Source organism: Argopecten irradians, chromosome 9 (assembly GCF_041381155.1).
Source record: "Argopecten irradians isolate NY chromosome 9, Ai_NY, whole genome shotgun sequence".
In the NCBI taxonomy this organism is placed as follows: domain Eukaryota; kingdom Metazoa; phylum Mollusca; class Bivalvia; order Pectinida; family Pectinidae; genus Argopecten; species Argopecten irradians.
This window is the reverse complement of record NC_091142.1, coordinates 9,083,614-9,104,878: the sequence shown is the minus strand read 5'-3', so window position 1 is coordinate 9,104,878 and position 21,265 is coordinate 9,083,614. Positions and strand designations below refer to the sequence as shown.

Here is a 21,265-nt window from a genome sequence, read left to right as displayed (position 1 = left end):
TGGTCAGTCATCTAGTGAACTGACTGTAGTTTATTGTGATAAGTCATCTAGAGCACTGACCGTTATACAGTGGTAAGTAATCTAGAATACGCCGTTATATACTGTGGTCAGTCATCTAGTGAACTGACCGTTAGTTATATTGTGATAAGTCATCTAGAGCACTGACTGTTATACTGTGTAAGTATCAAATACTGACGTTATATACTGTGGTAAGACATCTAGTGAACTGACTGTTATACTGTGGTAAGTCATCTAGTGAACTGACCGTTATACTGTGATAAGACATCTAGAGCACTGACTGTTATTATACTGTGGTAAGTAATCTAGAATACTGACCGTTTATACTGTGGTAAGACATCTAGTGAACTGACCGTTATATACTGTGGTAAGACATCTAGTGAACTGACCATTGTGCAGGAGAAGATTCTATGTGAGTTGTTTACGGTATGTTTATTTAGTGACAAGTTTTGTCCTCTAATTATTTCTTCCACTATATGTGATATGATATAACATTTCTATACTTTGACAGCTCTGTCTTCATCTGTGTATTAGTCTATATTACATTGTCTATGGTGAATTGATGTCTAATAATATTGTGAATTAATAGTGACTATAGTACAGTGAATTTGTTTGAGGCTTATGATCAAAACATTGTATACATGTCATATAGATATACATATATTTTATCATAGAGTTCCTCTGTCCTACATATTATAGCTACATATAAATAAACCAGGTATAATAACATTTAAACAAATTTTCAACATTTTCTATTTTTAGGCAAGATAACAATCACTTTGGTAGGCTGCATTGATAAGAGCTTATAATATTTCAAAATTCGATACGACAACACTTTTAACAAGACAAGAAAAGCAATCAATCACCCAGCTGAGCTCTGATACATATACAAGTATTCTCAAAATCCTGCATTTTCTTTGTTATAATGATTGTTCAAACCCATCACAACGGTTGTTATCCTATGTTATATAATGTAGAAATCAATGTCATACAGTTGTTACGAATAACAGTATTTCAGCCCTTGCACCAAAACCTTAACCTTATAAAGCCGACAATGACACCAGGGTTATCCCCCCTTTTTTGGGTTTGACCATCTACCTAATTTCAAAATTTCAGTGATCAAATCTGCTTCATTAGTTTTGCAGAACTAGAAACAGATACATGACAGATGATGCATGACCTACCATGATGGACAAAAGGCAATTAGTGTAATAAAGAACAAATGATAAATTATTTCATCAAAAAAGCTGGGAAATATCAGCAGTATCTGGATTATCCAGACTGGAAGCTTTCTTTATGTTCCATCATATTGTTAAACCAACATTCTTTCGCATGCGATTAACTTACGCAACTTTCACAATCCAAATACATTCGCCTAAGTTTATCTATGCCAATTATCATTTACATTCTTGATATATTGATTGGAATTTCTATTGAAATTTTCTATAGCAAATTTTAATTATTGCAAATTTTGAAATGAAATTCTCCCACCATTCACTGATTTATGAATGGTTTTAGCCGTCAGAGATTTCTTTGTCAACACCTAGGATATCGACAAATTGCACACGCTAACATTTTGAATCTAAAGTCAATTACGTGACGTCATGACTTCATGCAGTGTAACTGTGGTGTGCATTGTAGATGACGTGCAGTTGAAGAAATCATGTTCATGCTGCGGTGAAAATGTTTTTTTTTTTGCTATTATCTCATCATTTTCTTTTGTATATGAGAGAAACAGAGTCATTCTCTACCTATGAGGGTGTGACAATAAATTCAGAACCCCCGAGGTAAATCCTGAATGATCATGAATTGTCCCTCGGGTTGTGATTTTGTAGTCACAACCGGCCCTCATAGGTAGAGAATTATTGTATTAATCACAAATTCTAGATAGCAGCTGCAAAAGAATGTTGATTTACAGTAATGTTCCCACAAGTACAATTCAAATACATAACAATCCCTTTTATAAGGGCAGATAACTCTACAAAAGACCTTTAAAAGCAGGATTAGTAATATGGAGAGCACATTAATTGATTGTATTACTAAGCAAAATTAAAAAACTGGCAAGTCAGGAAGAGCTCCACTAAACTACTGACCCACCAGTGTAACAGTCTGTACTGCAAGTCCACATCAGTATAGAGTATGTACGGTATCAATTATATAAGCCGCTAAGTAGCCATTTTGAATCCCGTTAGCCCAAATGGTTACATAGCAAATCTAGATGGCATGGGAAACCATTTCAGATTACCATAATACTCTGACAGATGAACAGACACACAGACAAACAGACAAGCTGATTACTATAGGGCACCCACAACGCTAAATAGCAGGGCATTGGGAAATGTCATGTGTCCATAAATTGCATGCTTCAACAGAGGCCCACATGTACACCTGGTGTTGGGCAGTTGTCTGATGTGTACGGAAAAAGTCGATGAAAGATTGAAATTTGTTAAATACTTAATTTACTTTAATATAATTCTTGTATAAAGGTTTTTGGCATATCAAATTATTAAACTTGTTTAAATAATTTCATATTATATACCAGTCATCTACTGTTATTTTTAAACAAATTAAATAATTCATTTATAGCTGCAAAATAGGCATCCTGTACACAATAATATTTCTTGAATGATGGTTATTTTAATGCTTGAAGAACTAAAGGTATCTGTCACAATTCAAGCGTCCGCACTGAGTTGTCTCCCTTACCCTGAAACTACAAGTTAAGACCACACCGAGGTCTAAGTAAAAATGGTCTTACTAGTGAGGCGGTTATAATTCTAAGGTTGACCTGATTCCATCTATGACCAACATCACCATTTATTCTCTGGGTCAGAAGGCAGGCGAATCAGTGGTTTATGTCTAAATATATCAACCAATCATAATACCAAATCCACAGAAGTGTCATTTAAGGACTATTTTTGGTGTAAAGAAAGAATTCCGAAACGATGTCTTTTTTTCCAGTTGATTAAGAAAGTTTCAGCACCCGAGTTATTTGAATAATTTGTTCTTTAAAAGCGCTATGAAAGCTTCCTTGTAATTGGACAAGAATTTCTGAAGAAACAATGCAGATCATATCAAGTAGACCACTGTGTCAGCAAGAGTACACACACATATGTCCACTCACAGTACCTACATATACAACCCCTCTAATCCTGCCCCTAAACCCCGCCCCACCAAGTGCTGTACCCATGGGAAGCAGACATTGACTACAGTAATAAAGTGAGTGAAGAGAAAGCACACTACCCCTGCCCCTAAACCCCGCCCTACCAAGTGCTGTACCCGTGGGAAGCAGACATTGACTACAGTAATAAAGTGAGTAAAGAGAAAGCACACCACCCCCGCCCCTAAACCCCGCCCCAAGGAGAGAGTTACCTGTGGGGTAGCAGACATAAGAGTGAGAGAGAAGGCACACCAACCCCGCCCTTAAACCCTGCCCCACTGAGAGAGTTACTTGTGGGGTAGCAGACATATAGTGAGAGACAAGCACACCACCCCACCTCTAAACCCCACCCCCCGGAGAGAGTTACCTGTGGGGTTGTAGACATATAGTGAGAGAGAAAGTACAACACCAAATAACACATGCTTACAGACAAATCTAGCTACGTAAGAGCATCAGCTCTATTAGCTCTGACCAGTTAAACAAAACATAACCAAACATTATCACCATTTGCATGACAATGCCAAAAAGAATAAAATGTCTACGCTTTTTGAAAAGTTGAATCAGGTGAAGAAAGCGCTCCTTGCACTTGCTATAGACACAAGTTATCATAATGGCATGGTTAATTGGTGACAGAAATATGTTCTCAGGAATTTGTTTTCCTGAAATATGTACATTTCTATTACATATTTTGCCAAAATTTACTAGCCACACAACATTGCACACATTAATAGTAATTCTTAATATTAGCCCAGATACATACACACTTTTTATCAACTTAGGTATGTCGCAAGTAACGACCCTAAACCGATCTTCTTTGCTTTTCCACTTAATTATAACTTATACACACTTTTATCTGGACCTCAATTTTCCTGATGTAAAAGCCTAATTACCAGAACATATCTAGCTGCAGATGAAATCCACCAGTTAATTAAACCGGAACGAATGAGAACACCTGAAGACACGCTCATGCATAAGAACATTTTCTGTGACAAGACGACATCTGGTTTGGGGACGGCATGCATTACGACGTGTACAACAGAGCATCCCTGTGGGGAGGGCATGCATTACAGACGTGTACAACAGAGCATCCCTGTATGTGTGTCACAACAATATGACAACATGCAATTTATGCAGACATGATATTGAGCTATACTAGTACTTACATCTATTGTACACTTTTGTTATCCTGATGAAGAAACACGCCTTGTAATAACGGCCATAACCTTATGTCAAGTGTACATACATAATAGATAATACAACTGCAACATGTTTGACATTTGTACACCTCAGATGTGTTTTTGATAACATACATTACAGTTAACAAAAAAGCAGACCCAATCAGTATAATTAACTCATTCACCCCCGAAAAATCATAATGAACTGTTCCAAACTTTGAATTCGAAGAGTTCAAATGTGTTTTCAGGGTTGAATGAGTTAAGTATCCATGTCACACAAGTGCTTTTCCTCACTTTTCATCCTTCTTGATTGCTTAAATTCAAAACCATTTTACTTGACTCGGCACACAATCAGAAATCTTTACTACCTCAATCCATTCTTTGATTTGAATCATGCTCTGGTGCATATTGTATCAAATAGAAGAAAACGGAAATCCACTAGAGATCGTGTGAGAAACTTATTTTTTTTTTTTTTTTTTTTTGCCACTGGAAATCTGGTGCAAGAACATTTGACAACTTTAGAACCAGTTGCATAGGAAAAAATGTACTTAATCAAGTTTTTCAAAATGGTGACTTTGGAGACTATCTTGGATTTTGGACAGACAGTGCAGTGTTTTTGGGAAGTCTGAAAAATAAGAACACTTTTTGGGGTGCCCTTCCTTTACATTCATACAAATTTTAGCACTTAGGATGTGTTTTTCAAGATGGTGGCTGTGGCGGCTATCTTGGAGGTTAACCCTAACATTTGGTCAGGACATTTCATGCAAGTTTCAGCTAAATCATATTTAGTAGAACTTGAGAAGTTTAAAATGTATTTTCAAGATGATGGCCATCTTGGAATTTGGATTAACGTGAAAAATAACAATAGTTCGGGACTATGTCAGGATCATTTCAGGCTGCAACTTTCAGCAATATTGCACTTATATAGTAGAACATGAAAAGAAGATTGAAATGTAAAAAAAAAAAAAATAACCTTAAAGAATTCACCCTAAAGATTACGTATAATACATTAATTTCCTTACCTGAGGGATTGACTGAGAGACAAGTGGCCGGCTCGCACGGGAGTTACCTCCCCTGAATCCCTGTGGAGGAGGAATCAGAGGTCCAACATCCTCCTCTTCATCTATAGCTTCCTGTTGGTCACCATTATCACCCCTGTAATCTTCTCTCTGGTCTCTGTCATCTCTATAGAGTCGATGATCCGCATGGTTACCCTGGTCACCATGGTTGCCAGGCTCATGATGGTCGCTATGGTCCCTGATGTCGCTAGGCTCATCTTCGTGGTCTGGATCGTCCTCATACTCCTCCTCGCTCTCCATTGGCTGAAGGCGGCTCTGACCTGGCCTCGCTGATCGGGTCGGGCCTTCCCTCATCGGTACAGCGTAACCGTTGACAACAGGCATGTCTTTGCTGGTACTGCTTTCTTCCTCTTTACTATGATCCTCTTCCATGTTTTCATCTACATATCTAGAACATATCATAAATCATCTACATATCTGGAACATATCATAAATCATCTACATATCTGGAACATATCATATATCATCTACATATCTGGAACATATCACATATCATCTACATATCTGGAACATATCACATATCATCTACATATCTGGAACATATCACATATCATCTACATATCTGGAACATGTCACATATCATCTACATATCTGGAACATATCATAAATCATATACTATCTGGAACATATCACATATCATCTACATATCTGGAACATATCATAAATCATCTACATATCTGGAACATATCATAAATCATCTACATATCTGGAACATATCACAAATCATATACATATCTGGAACATATGACATATCATCTACATATCTGGAACATATCACATATCATCAACATATCTGGAACATATCACATAACATCTTCATATCTGGAACATATCACATAACATCTTCATATCCGGAAATATCATGAATCATCTACATCTCTGGGACATATCACAAATCATCTACATATCTGGAACATATCACAAATCATCTACATATCTGGAACATATCACAAATCATCTACATATCTGGAACATATCACATATCATCTACATATCTGGAACATATCACATATCATCTACATATCTGGAACATATCATAAATCATATACATATCTGGAACATATCACATATCATCTACATATCTGGAACATATCATAAATCATATACATATCTGGAACATATCATAAATCATCTACATATCTGGAACATATCACAAATCATATACATATCTGGAACATATGACATATCATCTACATATCTGGAACATATCACATATCATCTACATATCTGGAACATATCACATAACATCTTCATATCTGGAACATATCACATAACATCTTCATATCTGGAAATATCATGAATCATCTACATATCTGGAACATATCACAAATCATCTGCATATCTGGAACATATCACAAATCATCTACATCTCTGGGACATATCACAAATCATCTACATATCTGGAACATATCACAAATCATCTACATATCTGGAACATATCACAAATCATCTACATATCTGGAACATATCATAAATCATATACATATCTGGAACATATCAATATCATCTACATATCTGGAACATATCACAAATCATCTACATATCTGGAACATATCATAAATCATATACATATCTGGAACATATCAATATCATCTACATATCTGGAACATATCATAAATCATATACATATCTGGAACATATCACAAATCATCTACATATCTGGAACATATCACAAATCATCTTCATATCTGGAAATATCATGAATCATCTACATATCTGGAACATATCACAAATCATCTACATATCTGGAACATATCACAAATCATCTACATATCTGGAACATATCACAAATCATCTACACATCTGGAACATATCACAAATCATCTACATATCTGGAACATATCACATATCATCTACATATCTGGGACATATCACATAACATCTTCATATCTGGAACATATTACATATCTACATATCTGGAACATATTACATATCTACATATCTGGAACATATCACATATCATCTTCATATCTGGACAAATTTATTATAACATCTACTTATCTTGAACATATCATATATCATATACCTATTATTCAACCGTATTATATGTATAATAATAACCATATTCACTCTGGCTTTCGACAATTCTAACAAGCTATCTCATATGGTCATATGAACGTGGAAAATACTATATTCAATAGTCAATACCCTAAATGTGATGTTCATTTTTTCATTAAATGTTAAACAAGAGAACCAGAGGGCCTGTATCGCTCATCGAGCATGGACAAAACCTACCTGGACTCATGTCGTTGAGGGGGTTGTTTAGAGAAGCGAGGGGCCGGTATCCCAGATTGGGCTCGCTGCTGTCGAACTGTTGCTGATGGAGGGGGATGTAAGGGAGCAGCGTAGCCTCTGGGAGGCTCAAGGTCCATAGGAGGAGATTTCAGGTCAGTTTCTCGCTCTTTTTCTTTCTCCCTTTCCCGTTCTCTCTTCTTTCTTTTCTTTTTCTTCTCTTTCTTTTCCATCTTAGATATGGAAGGAGGAACAGGTGCATTTTCCAGAGGAGTCAACATTGGAGGAGGTATTCGACGTCCTTCAACCACACCTGAACAAAGTTCCATCAAAGATTGAAAAATTTAGTATTTTACAAACTGGTAAATGTTTTTGCTCTGGTGTTTGTATCAAAGAGGGGGGGGGGTGCTCATTTTTCAAACTTTTGGCTGTAACCAAAAATGGCACAGAAAGTGGTAGGATCTGAAGGTATGTTAAAGAAATTAGTCCCATATCAAAAGATGTACACTTTTGCTGAATTTGAAAATGCTCTCACTGAGAATAGGAAGTATCAAAGCATATATCTGTATCAGCTTGTGTAGATGTCCAAACAAAGAAATATACCCAAAGTATTGCATAAAACTGCTATGGAACTATGAAAAATCATTGACCTTTTGCTATTTAGAATCCCTGAACGAAGCAACTTGATTTTTTTACCATGTGTGTATTAAATGCTTTAAAGGAAGAGAGAAAGAAGGGAAAAGCAAGGAAAAAATACCCTTTTCATTTTACTGACATAGAAAATCAATGGTGTATGCCAAAATCCCTTGTTTTTTGTAATCAGAGTTACATAATACAAAGTATAAATCTTACCTGGCGGTCTTGAACCAGAATTGGGTCGGTTTGGATCTTGTGTGGGAGGAGGGGTTGGCCTCATTTGGTCGGTAGCAGGTGGACTCTGTAGCTGATCACGAACTCCAGAACTTGGTCGAGCTGGCGAGGGTGTGGGTCGTGGAGGTGGAGGTCTTGGCGGCGTGTTACGTAGAGGTTGTGGCTGACGAGGTGCCGGGCGAGGACGACTGGGCGGGAAACTCTCAGACGGGTTCACTGGCTGGTTATTGAAGTGAGGGGAGATAACTCTGGTATTACTAGTCAGAGGGTACTTAGGTGGAGACGGAGGCTGTTGTTGCTGTCGTTGTGCTTCTCTGTAGTCTCGGTTCTCCTGAGGATCACGGTAATCGCGGCTAATATTCCCGTCCTGCGGGAATCCCTGATTCGTCCTTCGATTATACTGAGGTTCCTGGGTTGTAATGACAAATGATATCTTTGATCATATCAAAATAAAAGATGTCTTAGTTTTCTTTTTTATTTCTGTCAGTGTCTCATTTTTCAAAATAAAATCTTTTATCAAACAGGAAAAGACACATTTTATAATTTGATGTGGAAGATACTTTAATGTCAAAAGTAGGTTGTACTTACAAGTGGTTGAGCATATAAAGGTTTATTTGGACGTTGCTGCGGATGCTGGCGTGGAGGAGGTCGAGGTTGGATATGGTCCCGGGAGGTGCCACTGTCTTGTCGGTGAGGAAGCCTGGATGTTTGAGGTGGAGCTTCTTCATCTCCGTCTTCAATGTCAGATACATCCATTCCTCCGGCACTTACATCATCAATATCATCCTCACCTGTGAAATGTAAAACCAGAACTCAACAAAATGACCAAGGCATGGTTCGTACAGAAATTTGAACAAAAAAATCAAGGACTTTTCAAGGCCTGTGCCCACCATGCAAGGATGACAGAGCACTTTACTTTAATCTTCTAACTTGTAATATGCTTTGTTTTACTCTTTTTGCAATGCAATATTTCTCTGCTAATTTGAGTAATTGATGAAAATAAAATCGATAGACATGTAGAACTTACCGTGGTTATCATCTGTAACCATGGGAACGTCATCTCTGTTATTGTTATTGTGAACAGGGAGGATGTCAGGGGTACTCCTTGTGTTAACCGTCACCTGTAAATATAATATCTATAAATAGTAACAGGCCACGGCCAGGACAAGGTACAAACTCACCAAAAAATGTATCTATAAATAGTAACAGACCAGGACACCATTAAATATGTCTATAAATAGTAACAGGATATGTTACAAATTAATTCACCACAATAGGTTGTGACTTTACTAATTGCATATTTTCACAGTTAAAACAGCTAGGAATTATATGTATTCATTTTCGTGACAACAAATTATTATTTTTTGTTAATATCTTGTTGTTCTTTAGACAAATGCCTGTTCTTAAAATAATCATGGCACTAAATATAATGAAACCTGATCATAATGCATCAAACTTAACATTATTATTTTAAACTGGCAATTTTCCGGCAGTTTGATTTTCCTATAAACAACAAATATGCCCATGTTAAAACAAACTTACATCAAGCCGTTCCTTCCGTCGGTTCAGATCACCCCCGGCACTAGATGTGTAGCGATCGTCTGGTTGTTGTACAAATGAAGGCTCTCTCTCTGGAGCACTTACTAGACTGGTCGACCGCCTCAAGGGTGTACGAATACTCCGCCTCTCGGTACGAGGTCGCTTAGGTGGGTGGGGCGGCGTTATAGGCATATTCTGATTTTCAAAACTACCTCGTGTATTCTGCATCAGAAAATAAGGAAGTATATCAAATATAAGTTAGACAAGTCAGACACAAATCTTTACAAATCAGGACCTATAACTGCTTATTATAACTTATTCCAGATTATTAAATATACAACACTTATGCCTCTTTCAATAGAGACAAGAGTTATGAATTTTAAAAAGATTTTAAAATATAAAATAATTATGCCTTGCCTGAAATCCTTCTTGCAAGAAATATTAATATTGATTCAAACCAATTTTTTCATGATGATTAAAGCCTAGTTTCCTCCCAATAACAATACATTCATAGATATATCTTTAAAATTTTCCACTACATCCTGAAGTATGTATAATCTAATTTTGAATGCAATATTTTCTGATATGATAAATCAATAGTTATCAATGTTCCTAGCGAAATAAAATGTACAAAGTTTTATGATTAATTTGACTTACGATCATGTGTTCGTATTCGGTGCCGTTATGGTCACCGTTGATGGAGCCGAGCGTGCCCATGAATCCATTGGAGGAGATGAGAGAGAGGCCGAGTCCGTTAGGGATCGGGGAGGTTGGGTTACTCTGGAGTCGCTGTCGCTGATGTGACATGATGATCAGCTGTACATAGTGAAGCTGTCGATTCTTAGCATAGTCCCAAGCATTGGCATTGAACTTGTCTACCGCTGTCAGATCGGCTGTTAACAAACATTGCACATTTAACTTTGTCTACCGCTGTCAGATCGGCTGTTAACAAACATTGTACATTAAACTTTGTCTGTAACCAAACATTGTACAATTAACCTTTGTCTATCGCTATAAGACCAGCTGTAACCAAACATTGTACATTAAACTTTGTCTGTAACCAAACATTGTACAATTAACCTTTGTCTATCGCTATAAGATCTGCTGTAACCAAACATTGTACATTAAACTTTGTCTACCGCTGTCAGGTCGGCTGTAACCAAACATTGTACATTAGACTTTGTCTACCGCTGTCAGGTCAGCTGTAACCAAACATTGTACATTAGACTTTGTCTGTAACCAAACATTGTACATTAAACTTTGCCTGTAACCAAACATTGCACATTAAACTTTGTCTGTAACCAAACATTGTACACTATACATTTGTTGACTGAGTTTTCAGTCAACATGTGTTAAACTAAAGGACGTAACTGTTGCCTGAGGCCAAAGGCACAGTTCGAGATTTCAACATAACACATGTTGACCGAAAACTCAGTCTACGAATGTTTTGCTATACCTTCTATCATGTATATAGGTACAAAAGAATCTCCTTCGTTAGAACAGTGATTAAACACCAATTATTGTTCAAATGATGAGCATCGTTTAAGCTCTGTCGGCGGTGGAGCATCTTTAAGTTTTGAAATAAAATATTACAAAGAATGAATTCATGAAGGAGGGGTATCATTTTGGGTCGCGGCCACTCAGTGATTAGCAAAATATTTTGTATGACGATACTTTATGGTCAGCTGCATATTGCATGCTATTCAGAATTTCAGAGGTCAAATGTCAAAGGGCAAAAAATCACATTTTTATTGTTTACGTCATAATTAATTAAATATAAGACAAACATCTCATCCAGTTTATTTGACCTCATAAGTACAGGAAAATTTTCATTTTCCACGAAAGTAATTTACATAAAGTGATATATACAGTCGAAACTCGTTATCTCGAAATTCAACGGACCAACGAAAATAGTTCGACTCATCCGGAATTCGACTCAAACGTAATGCCATTAGGTTTGGTCAGAACGTGGTTTTCAACGGTCCTTATATCTTATGACAGCCGGGTACATGCCTATTATCGTGATCAGCATATTATCGTGATTTTCCAACTTAAAAGGTTTGTATTAAATCTTTTTAGTTGTATGTTTTCAGATGTTTTGGGATTTTTTTTAAATACATTTGTAAATAAAAAAATTGAATTACGATTATAAGGCATGCACACTGATTTCCCGGTGGTTATACGTATACTGACTTCAATGGTTCATACATCAAACTTATACAGAATGTAGTACATGAACAAATAAAAACAAACATCTTTCTTATTTCAGAATTTAATGGTTTTTCGAAATAGTAAAATAAACAATAGTTTTTACCTACCGTGAGCAGACTACACTCTTCATTTCTACCGGTTAATATAATTACGGTAAATGAAACGAAAGTAGATTTCTATACCAACGAAGAAATATATTGTATGACTACTGTAGGCTAAGATACTAGTACATCTGTAACGACTAGTTAAACATTTAACATTGTGGGTTTGTTAAATTATTTTGCACTATCAACATTCCATACAAACCTTAGAAAACACTTTCGTTTCTAATGATTAGTAAACAAACACGCTTCCGGTCATGATCGAGCCATGCTGAATGCGATTGTGTAAACACACGTCGTGTTTATGTACAGGTAAGTCACAATTGTCAAGTGACACTAATAAGGAAGCCAGACTTGAGAGGATTATTAAACAATTATTAATTAGCAGTCATTGTTGTAGAATGTTCCCATAGGCCTGAATCTGCAAATACCGATCGCGATATGTGCAGGTAAACCAATCACGTGTTACGACAAACCACAGGTGAATTTCAATTGTTTGTATCAATGTTATATTTTTTTTATTTAAAATTTTGACTAAAATTAAATTCGAGATAGCGACTTTTTTTTTCGTTGAATATCCGTTCTAGGGACCAGGAATTGACTTTGACACAACCAGAGTTTCGAGTCATCGAAATTCGAGTCATTCGATCTTAAAATACATACACAAAGAAGGACAAAAAACGGGACTTAAAAATTAATTTGACTCAACCGGAATTTCGACTCAAGCGATTTTGAGATAACGAGTTTCGACTGTATGTACATGTTGGAGAATGCTCGTTCGTGGGACATCCACGAGTTCCGACTGAGTGAGCTGACCTACAGGGTATTATTTGATTGGTCAATAATATCAGTTTGATTCAAAGGTCAGATCTATGTAATGACTGAAGAGACTGGCATTTTAACTTATGCTGACTTATGCTAACTTCTGCTGACTTATGCTGACTTATGCTGACTTACCTCCATGATCCAGTAAATAATTGACGATGTCCCCATGACCGCCCACTGAAGCCAGATGGAGTGCCGTCCTCTCTTGAGTATCTCGGTCATATATACAATCTGTTCCCCCTATTTCTACGATGATCTTACACGCTAGCAGTGAACCTGTCAAATTTATAGTTAAATAAAATTGAAAATTCCTTCAAGTCCAAGAGGTTATGATATGAACGTCAAACTTTGAGTCTGAGAAAACAAACATTAATAAAAACGGTCCGTGTTTCAAGGGCTGAGGAACAAAATTTTGAAATTTGTCATACTACATTATGTATACATTGCCTTTGTTCTCTAATAAACTAATACATACATATATACATAGATACATAGATTTATTCTGACAACATACATGTTAACATGTACAGGATTTTTTATAATCCTATAATAGTCAGCTCTTAGAAATTCACGGATTTATTTTTTTCAGTGTATAAATACTTTAGTGGCTGATTTTTCCAATGTGAATCGAGTTCATATTCAAATTGCTTAACTGTCCTAGACTGAACAACATTTGATGGGAGACTGTTCCAAGTATTCACGACTCTCTGGGTAAACGAGTGTTTTCTCACGCACAGCCTTGAATGCTCTTTGTACACTTTCAAATCATGTCCGCGGGTACTTGATCCCTGGTTGATTGAAAACAAATCTGCGACTTCTTTATCGTATTTTCCAGAAAGTATTTTGTACATTTCAATCATATCCCCACGTGACCGCCTGTATGCTAACGTTGGAAGTTGGAGTTTACGCAAACGTTCTGTATATGGCAAAGTTGAGAGACCTGGCACTTGCTTTGTTGCTCGACGTTGAACGTTTTCTATTGTTGTTACATGCTTTTCCAAATACGGACACCAGGCTTGAACAGCATATTCAATATGAGGCCTAACTAATGCCGTGTATAAAAGTTTAAAACTGTTCTGGTCCATGTATTCCATTGTCCTCCGCAACACTCCCATGATTGAATTTGCTTTGTTGACCTTTTCACATATATGTTTGTCAAAGGTAAGTTTATCATCTATGGTGACACCAATATCCTTCTCCGAGTCAACAAATTTTAAAAATTGGGCATTTTCCTTCAGTCTGTATCCATATTTAGTTGTATTTGAATATCCCAATCGCATCATTTTACATTTGTCTGGGTGGAAGCAGAGTTTCCAAATATCTGACCATTGGCTTAATGAATATATATCATGTTGTAATATTTTGCAATCCTCTTCATTTTTTATTGATCTAAAAGCTTTCGTATCATCCGCATACAGATAGGTGTCTGTCCCGGTACTTGTTACATCGGGCATATCATTTATATAGAGAACAAAGAGAAGTGGTCCCAACACAGATCCTTGTGGTATCCCGCTTAAAACTGGATTCCACTCCGACGTTTTGCCATTCACTACAACTCTTTGTTTTCTTCCAAACAGAAAGGCTTGGATCCAGATTGAAAACTGACCACAGATGCCATATTTTGCGAGTTTATGTACTAGTCGGCCATGAGGTACTTTGTCGAAAGCCTTCATAAAGTCACAGTATATAATATCCACGCATGCTCCTTTATCCAAAATATCTGTCCATTTATCCATGACATTGATAAGTTGAAGAACTGTGGATCTACTGTCTATAAAACCAAACTGAGCGTTACTAAATAGCTTATTTCTTTTCATGTGACTCATTATTTTATCCCTTATTATTGATTCTAATAATTTACAAACAACACTGGCTTACTGGTCTGTAGTTTGAAGCCTCCTTCCGATCTCCTTTCTTAAATATTGCCGTTATATTAGCGCATTTCCAGTCTGCAGGTAATTTCCCAGTGTCGATTGATGTTTGAAATATTAATGTTAGAGGATGGCATATAATATCGCGTGTCTCTTTAAGAACTCTAGGATGGATCATATCCGGTCCAGATGATTTTGAAATTTTCAACTTCATTAGCTTCTTCTGCACGACTTCTGGTGAAATATTTAATTGAGTGATCGGTTCCACATCAATCTTTTCAATATCAGGTAGTGATTTATCTTTATCTTGGGTAAACACTGTCTGGAAAAAATTAGCTAGTACATTTGCTTTTTCATCATCTGTTGTAGTGATATCCTCTTTGTTATTATTTTTGTACAGATTTGAAATATTGGATTTAGTTGTTGTCTTAGATTTCGCGTGTCTCCAGAACTTTTTAGGATTGTCCTTTACTTGTTGTGCTATTTGTTTCTCACGTAATTTTACCGCCTTCCTTGTGAGTGACCTTACTTGATTCCTTACTTTACAATATTCTGCGTAGACTTCTTGATCCCGAGTGGACATATATCTGTTCCATAATCTGGCCTTATTTTTGATTTTAGACAATGTCTTTTTATCTAGACAACTTTTGTGGTTACTTAATTTGCGCGATGGTTTTATTTGTTGTACTGGAACTGTGTCCCTGATTGAGTTTTCAAGTATCTCTTTAAATTTTGACCACAGCTGTTCCACATCATCTTTACAATCCAAACAAGAGGCCCAGAGGGCCTGTATCGCTCACCTGGTTTGTAATGTCAAATTATGTTCTGAATACAGGTTCATTGTTTCTTTCCTGAAGGAATTTGAATATTTACCTCTTTATTTCCCTATTGGGCCCCGCTCCTCCTGCCCCGGGGGGTCAGAGCCAAAATTTATACAAGTTCTGTTCCCCTTCCCCCAAGGATATTTGTGGCCAAATTTGGTTACAATCCATGCAGAACTCTAGGACAAGTAGCGATTTATAGGATTTACCTCTATTTCCCCTATTGGGCCCCGCCCATCCTGCCCCCGGGGGGGGTCAGAGCCAAAATTTATACAAGTTCTTTCCCCCTTCCCCCAAGGATGTTTGTGGCCAAATTTGGTTACAATCCATGCAGAACTCTAGGACAAGTAGCGATTTATAGGATTTACCTCTATTTCCCCTATTGGGCCCCGCCCCTCCTGCCCCCGGGGGGTCAGAGCCAAAATTTATACAAGTTCTGTTCCCCTTCCCCCAAGGATGTTTGTGGCCAAATTTGGTTACAATCCATGCAGAACTCTAGGACAAGTAGCGTTTTATAGGATTTACCTCTATGTCCCCTATTGGGCCCCGCCCCTCCTGCCCCGGGGGGGTCAGAGCCAAAATTCATACAAGTTCTGTTCCCCTCTCCCTAAGGATGTTTGTGACCAAATTTGGTTACAATCCATGCAGAACTCTATGACTAGTAGCGATTTAAAGGAAATGTTGACGAAAGGAAATGTTGACGGACGACGGACGACGGACGACGGACGACGGACGCCGCCCATGACATAAGCTCACCGGCCCTTCGGGCCAGGTGAGCTAAAAACTATATAGCACTTTGTCCTAACATATAGACATATGTTCTTGATCTTAGTTGATTACTATACACAGGAATATCATACTTGCCAGCTTATCAAAATTCTCATGCTGGAGAAAAAGTGTGAACCCTATTTTACAATCGAAACATATGTTGTGCACGATACAAATTTAGCATTAAATCAAAGGGAGATAATGCTAATAAAATTATTTAAGAAAAGAGTATCAGAGTAAAATAAATCTATTTTTTTTTACTAATTTGTTGGACACCTTCACCACCATTAGACCTCTTCACTATTTAGGTCATTAAGGCTAAGTGGTTAGAGTGTTTGTCATTCAAAAAAATACTCATTCATCCTATCACTGGTTAAAAGATTTTCGATGCTTGCTGTATGGACGTAAACTGGAAATATTGAAAACAAAATGTAATGTAGACGGATTGCCGTACCCATTTCTGCAGCCAGAAGCAACACAGTTTTGCCTTCTTCATCTTTGATTGCTGCCGTCTCCTGAGTTAACAGAGTCTGTAAATACAAAAAAGAAATATTTGAGAGATTGTTCTAGTATTGACGGATCGCTAGCTGTCAATCAAATCGCCGGGTAGCACACATGCATATTCCTTTTATATCGTGTAAGCTACGATGTTTGCTCTGACATTGTACATGTGCGGCTGCGGGAAATTATCTAGCATACCACTAGGTACTGCCACTTAACATGTAAACAGCTTATCTAATGGTATAACACACCTGTAAACATTCCAGAGGTTCTGAACGTCGTATTGACCAGTGCATCCATGTGCGACCATTGTTGTCTCTCTCTATCCCGTCAGCATCATCCACATGGAAGTTATCAGATGAGCTGAGAAGTTCAAAGTGTTTGATATGGTCCAGTCGACACGCCCACATGCAGGGAGATAACCCATCTTTGTCTCGTGAATTCACATCGGCATGGTGACCAATCAGATACTGTAAAATAACAATCAATTTTTGTAAAAAACATGACCCTGTCACCCAAAGGGCTTTGTATATCATAATAAATGTGATTTTCTAAGGTCACTGCTAAAAAATGCTGACCATGTCATTGACATCTCTGCACAGAAATGGTGTACAGTATAATCTGATAGACCATGATAGACTCAGTAACTTACATAGTAAGAGGTCTATCAAAGTCCATCAATTATCTCAATTAAAGAGGATTTTCATGGAATATAATATCAGTAGAAATTATAACAAGAGGCCCAGAGGGCCTGTATCGCTTACCTGGTTGTAATGCCAAGTAATGTTCTGAATACAAGATCATTGTTTCTTTTCTGAAGGAATTTAAAGATTCAACTTTTTTAATGTGAGTAAATGATAATATATAAAACTGTTTTAATATGGTTTCGAAATTGCTATCTGATAAAATTAAAATTCCTTACTACCATTCTGTTTGATAAACAATAGTTATAAGACTAAGAATCAGATTGACAACTCTGCTATTAATTACCTTGAGACATTCAGTACTTTTAGTAGTAACCGCCCAGTGAATTGGGGCACGCCCCTGTGTGTCCTGCATGGTAAAGTCGCCGCCATATTGTAATAACATACTAAGAGCTTTATGGTTTGCATCGTGACAAGCTTGGTGTAGTGCAGTTGATCCATCTGAAGAAAAAAAAAACAGATGTCTACTGATGGATGAAAAAAAATACACATACTGTCTGAATAATGTTTTTGAGTAATTTAATTTTGGGAACTGTCAGCTGCACATTGTTCCCTGCAAATTTTATATGGAGTCAAAAAATATGTCACATTGACCTCCTTTTCATGCACCCTCTGAACTAAACGACATTCTGACCCAATATTATGTTTCATAGACAAAGATATGTAGAGTCTTGCAAATTGATTTGTTTGGTCAGAGGTAAAAATAAGAAAACTTGAGTCAAGGTCACTTATCACCCATACTGTCTCAGTTATGTTTATATTTGGCACACCGAGATAGAAGCATCCCCCTACTCTGTAGTTAATTACTATCACTGTAATAATATACACCCCTGGACCATCCTTGATATACCGGGGGTTACTATCACTGTTGATATATATCCACCCCTGGACTATCCTCAATACTCGGGGGTTACTATCACTGTCGATATATATCCACCCCTGGACCATCCTCAATACTCGGGGGTTACTATCACTGTCGATATATATCCATCCCTGGACCATCCTCAATACTCAGGGGTTACTATCACTGTCGATATATATCTACTCCTTGACCATACTCATTACTCGGGGGTTACTTTCACTGTCAATATATATATTCACCCCTGGACCATCCTTAATACACCAGGGGATACTTTCACTTTCATTATATCCACTCTTGGACCATCCTCAATACTCAGAGGTTACTATCACTGTCATTAAATACACTCCTGGACCATTCTCGATATTTCAGGGGTTACTATCACTGTCATTATATACACCCATGGACCATCCTTTATACCTGGAGGGTTACTATCACTGTTGAATCCACCCCTGAACCATTCTTGATACTCCAGGGGTTACTATCACTGTTGTAACATATAACCAACATTTACTTACCATGTGCTGTAGCATTCACTTCAGCACCACTCTCCAAAAGGCACTTTAAAATTTCTAACTCTTGAAAGTGTACTGCGTATATCAGTGCTGTTCGCCCAATACCATCTTGTTCCTCAATGCAGCCAATATCTATAAATATAAATTCAGTCAAATGAAAATTGTCAATTTTTGATGTCTTGGTTATATAGATACAGTTCCTAGATCTGTCACATATATACTGGGACCATACCAGTAGTTGTGAAGGAACAGTAGTCGTGATTTGGGAAAAAATTAATTGCTTGCATCTCATGAAACACATTGTTTCCACGTAAATAAAACAACACCATTGTGAAGTATTCCTGAGCAGCTCCAGACATTCATAAATCTGGACGCACAGTAGAATATACACACAATCATGACTACTGCATCCCAGGCCAGTATACACTTTATTTCCATATAGTTGAATTGCAATTAATCATGCATTGTGGGAGGGTAGAGTACTTTACTGAAGTTTATGACACCTAATTGTAAACAATTTTATAGTGCCATCTCACTGAATTATACTGACAAAGATGCAAAGTAGCGACAAGCTACAATATTCTGTCTTTGCATATTACAGAGTTAGCTCCCTTGCAGGTAGGTATCGATTGTTAAATCATTATTTTGTGAGCGCAATTCATGTCATTATTCATGTCGTAAACACATGACGTCACTATCAATACCTACCCGCAAGTGCAGATAACTCTGTAATATGCAAATTCGGAAGACATTTTGTAGTGGTAATCAATTATCCATCTTCTTCAATTCTCAGTATTAAGTAGTTTTAAAATATATGTGTCCGCTTACTCTGTCAGAAACTAAAGCTCACCATCAACAGTAGACATATGATAAACCCTGTCTATGTCAGATTACAACAATCACCCAAAGGACAAAGAAAAAATAGGGTCTTTTAACATAGGTCTTTTTACACAGGTGAAATTGTGTTGAAATGGGCCATTTGGGAGCCCAAAAAAGTGGTCTTTTTAAGTAGATGGTCATCTAATAACTCATTCACCCCTGAAATTCCATAATGGACTACACTAATCTTAGATTTAGAAGTGCCCAAATGCATCTTCAAGGGTGAATGAGTTTATACATCAATTGTCTATAGGTTAAACAATATATGAATTAATTACCATTCTGAATTAGCTCCACACACATGTCAAAGTTACTTTCCTTGACAGCTTGAATGATTTCTGGTAATCTCGTTAAGTTAATGCTTTCCTCGTTGCTGATTCCTGTTAAACTTTTTATAGAGTCCAAGTTTATCCATCGCCACTGAAATTTGTCGGGAGCATCAACAAACGGAGTCATTGGACTCAGACCTCTGGCGGTCAGTGACAGGGACATTGATGTCACCTGCGCATTCTTCTCGTGAATGCGATTCTGTAATAATCGGTAATACTTCTGCAACTGCAGAAGGGCAAGGTTCAAAGTATCTCTTAATTCTGCACATTCTGAGTCCTCATTCAACTTCAGGAGAAACTCATGAAGAAATGCAGCTGCCTTTTGAAAGTCTGAAAATTAAAAAAAAAAAATTGTTTACAATGTCAGACTAATTATAATATGTTAATTGAAAACATACTGCTTTTTTCCAGAGGGCTGGAGACAGGAAGGGTTGTAAACATGAGCTACCAGAGCCACAGGGATCAATCTAGGTTTTGGGGGAAACTACTCTTTTTTCAAAATAGGGGAAAAGTTTGGCAAATATAGGGGAATTTGAATCTGCTTATCTATGACCAAAATTTTATTCATTTTGACGAAAAAGTACTGTAAAACAACTAATTTTATTTTTAGATGTAGTAAAGCAAAATTTTAAGCTCAATAATGAAAAATTTGAGTTCATCATAAAATATGCATTAGCTATATGATAAATATGAAGAAATTTGCAAACAAAAGTATACAAAAATTAATGAAAAATAAGTCACAAGGGAAATTGTGTTTCAAAAATGGTCATATTTTAGCTTCAAATGGTAAATTTTTAAACCTTCAAGGGAA

The 21,265-nt window shown here is 37.0% G+C and overlaps 1 protein-coding gene across 2 annotated transcripts in view; it reads right to left on the bottom strand.

The window, feature by feature from the left end:
* The window catches only part of LOC138331352 (espin-like), a 32,259-nt gene that overhangs the window by 8,951 nt on the left and 2,043 nt on the right, over positions 1-21,265 (bottom strand). Inside the window, exons 2-15 of one of the 2 annotated variants that reach the window (XM_069278916.1) lie at positions 20,404-20,784; positions 19,250-19,378; positions 18,159-18,313; positions 17,420-17,638; positions 17,122-17,197; positions 13,340-13,483; positions 10,728-10,963; positions 10,074-10,292; positions 9,559-9,652; positions 9,120-9,322; positions 8,514-8,940; positions 7,665-7,974; positions 5,373-5,817; positions 4,339-4,361 (exon numbers count right to left, since the gene is read on the bottom strand). In XM_069278916.1, the coding sequence (XP_069135017.1) occupies positions 4,341-4,361; positions 5,373-5,817; positions 7,665-7,974; positions 8,514-8,940; positions 9,120-9,322; positions 9,559-9,652; positions 10,074-10,292; positions 10,728-10,963; positions 13,340-13,483; positions 17,122-17,197; positions 17,420-17,638; positions 18,159-18,313; positions 19,250-19,378; positions 20,404-20,784 (3,059 nt within the window). In that variant the 3' untranslated portion in view covers positions 4,339-4,340. The remainder of the gene's footprint in view (positions 1-4,338; positions 4,362-5,372; positions 5,818-7,664; positions 7,975-8,513; positions 8,941-9,119; positions 9,323-9,558; positions 9,653-10,073; positions 10,293-10,727; positions 10,964-13,339; positions 13,484-17,121; positions 17,198-17,419; positions 17,639-18,158; positions 18,314-19,249; positions 19,379-20,403; positions 20,785-21,265) is intronic. The other variant, XM_069278915.1, reaches the window with a different exon arrangement.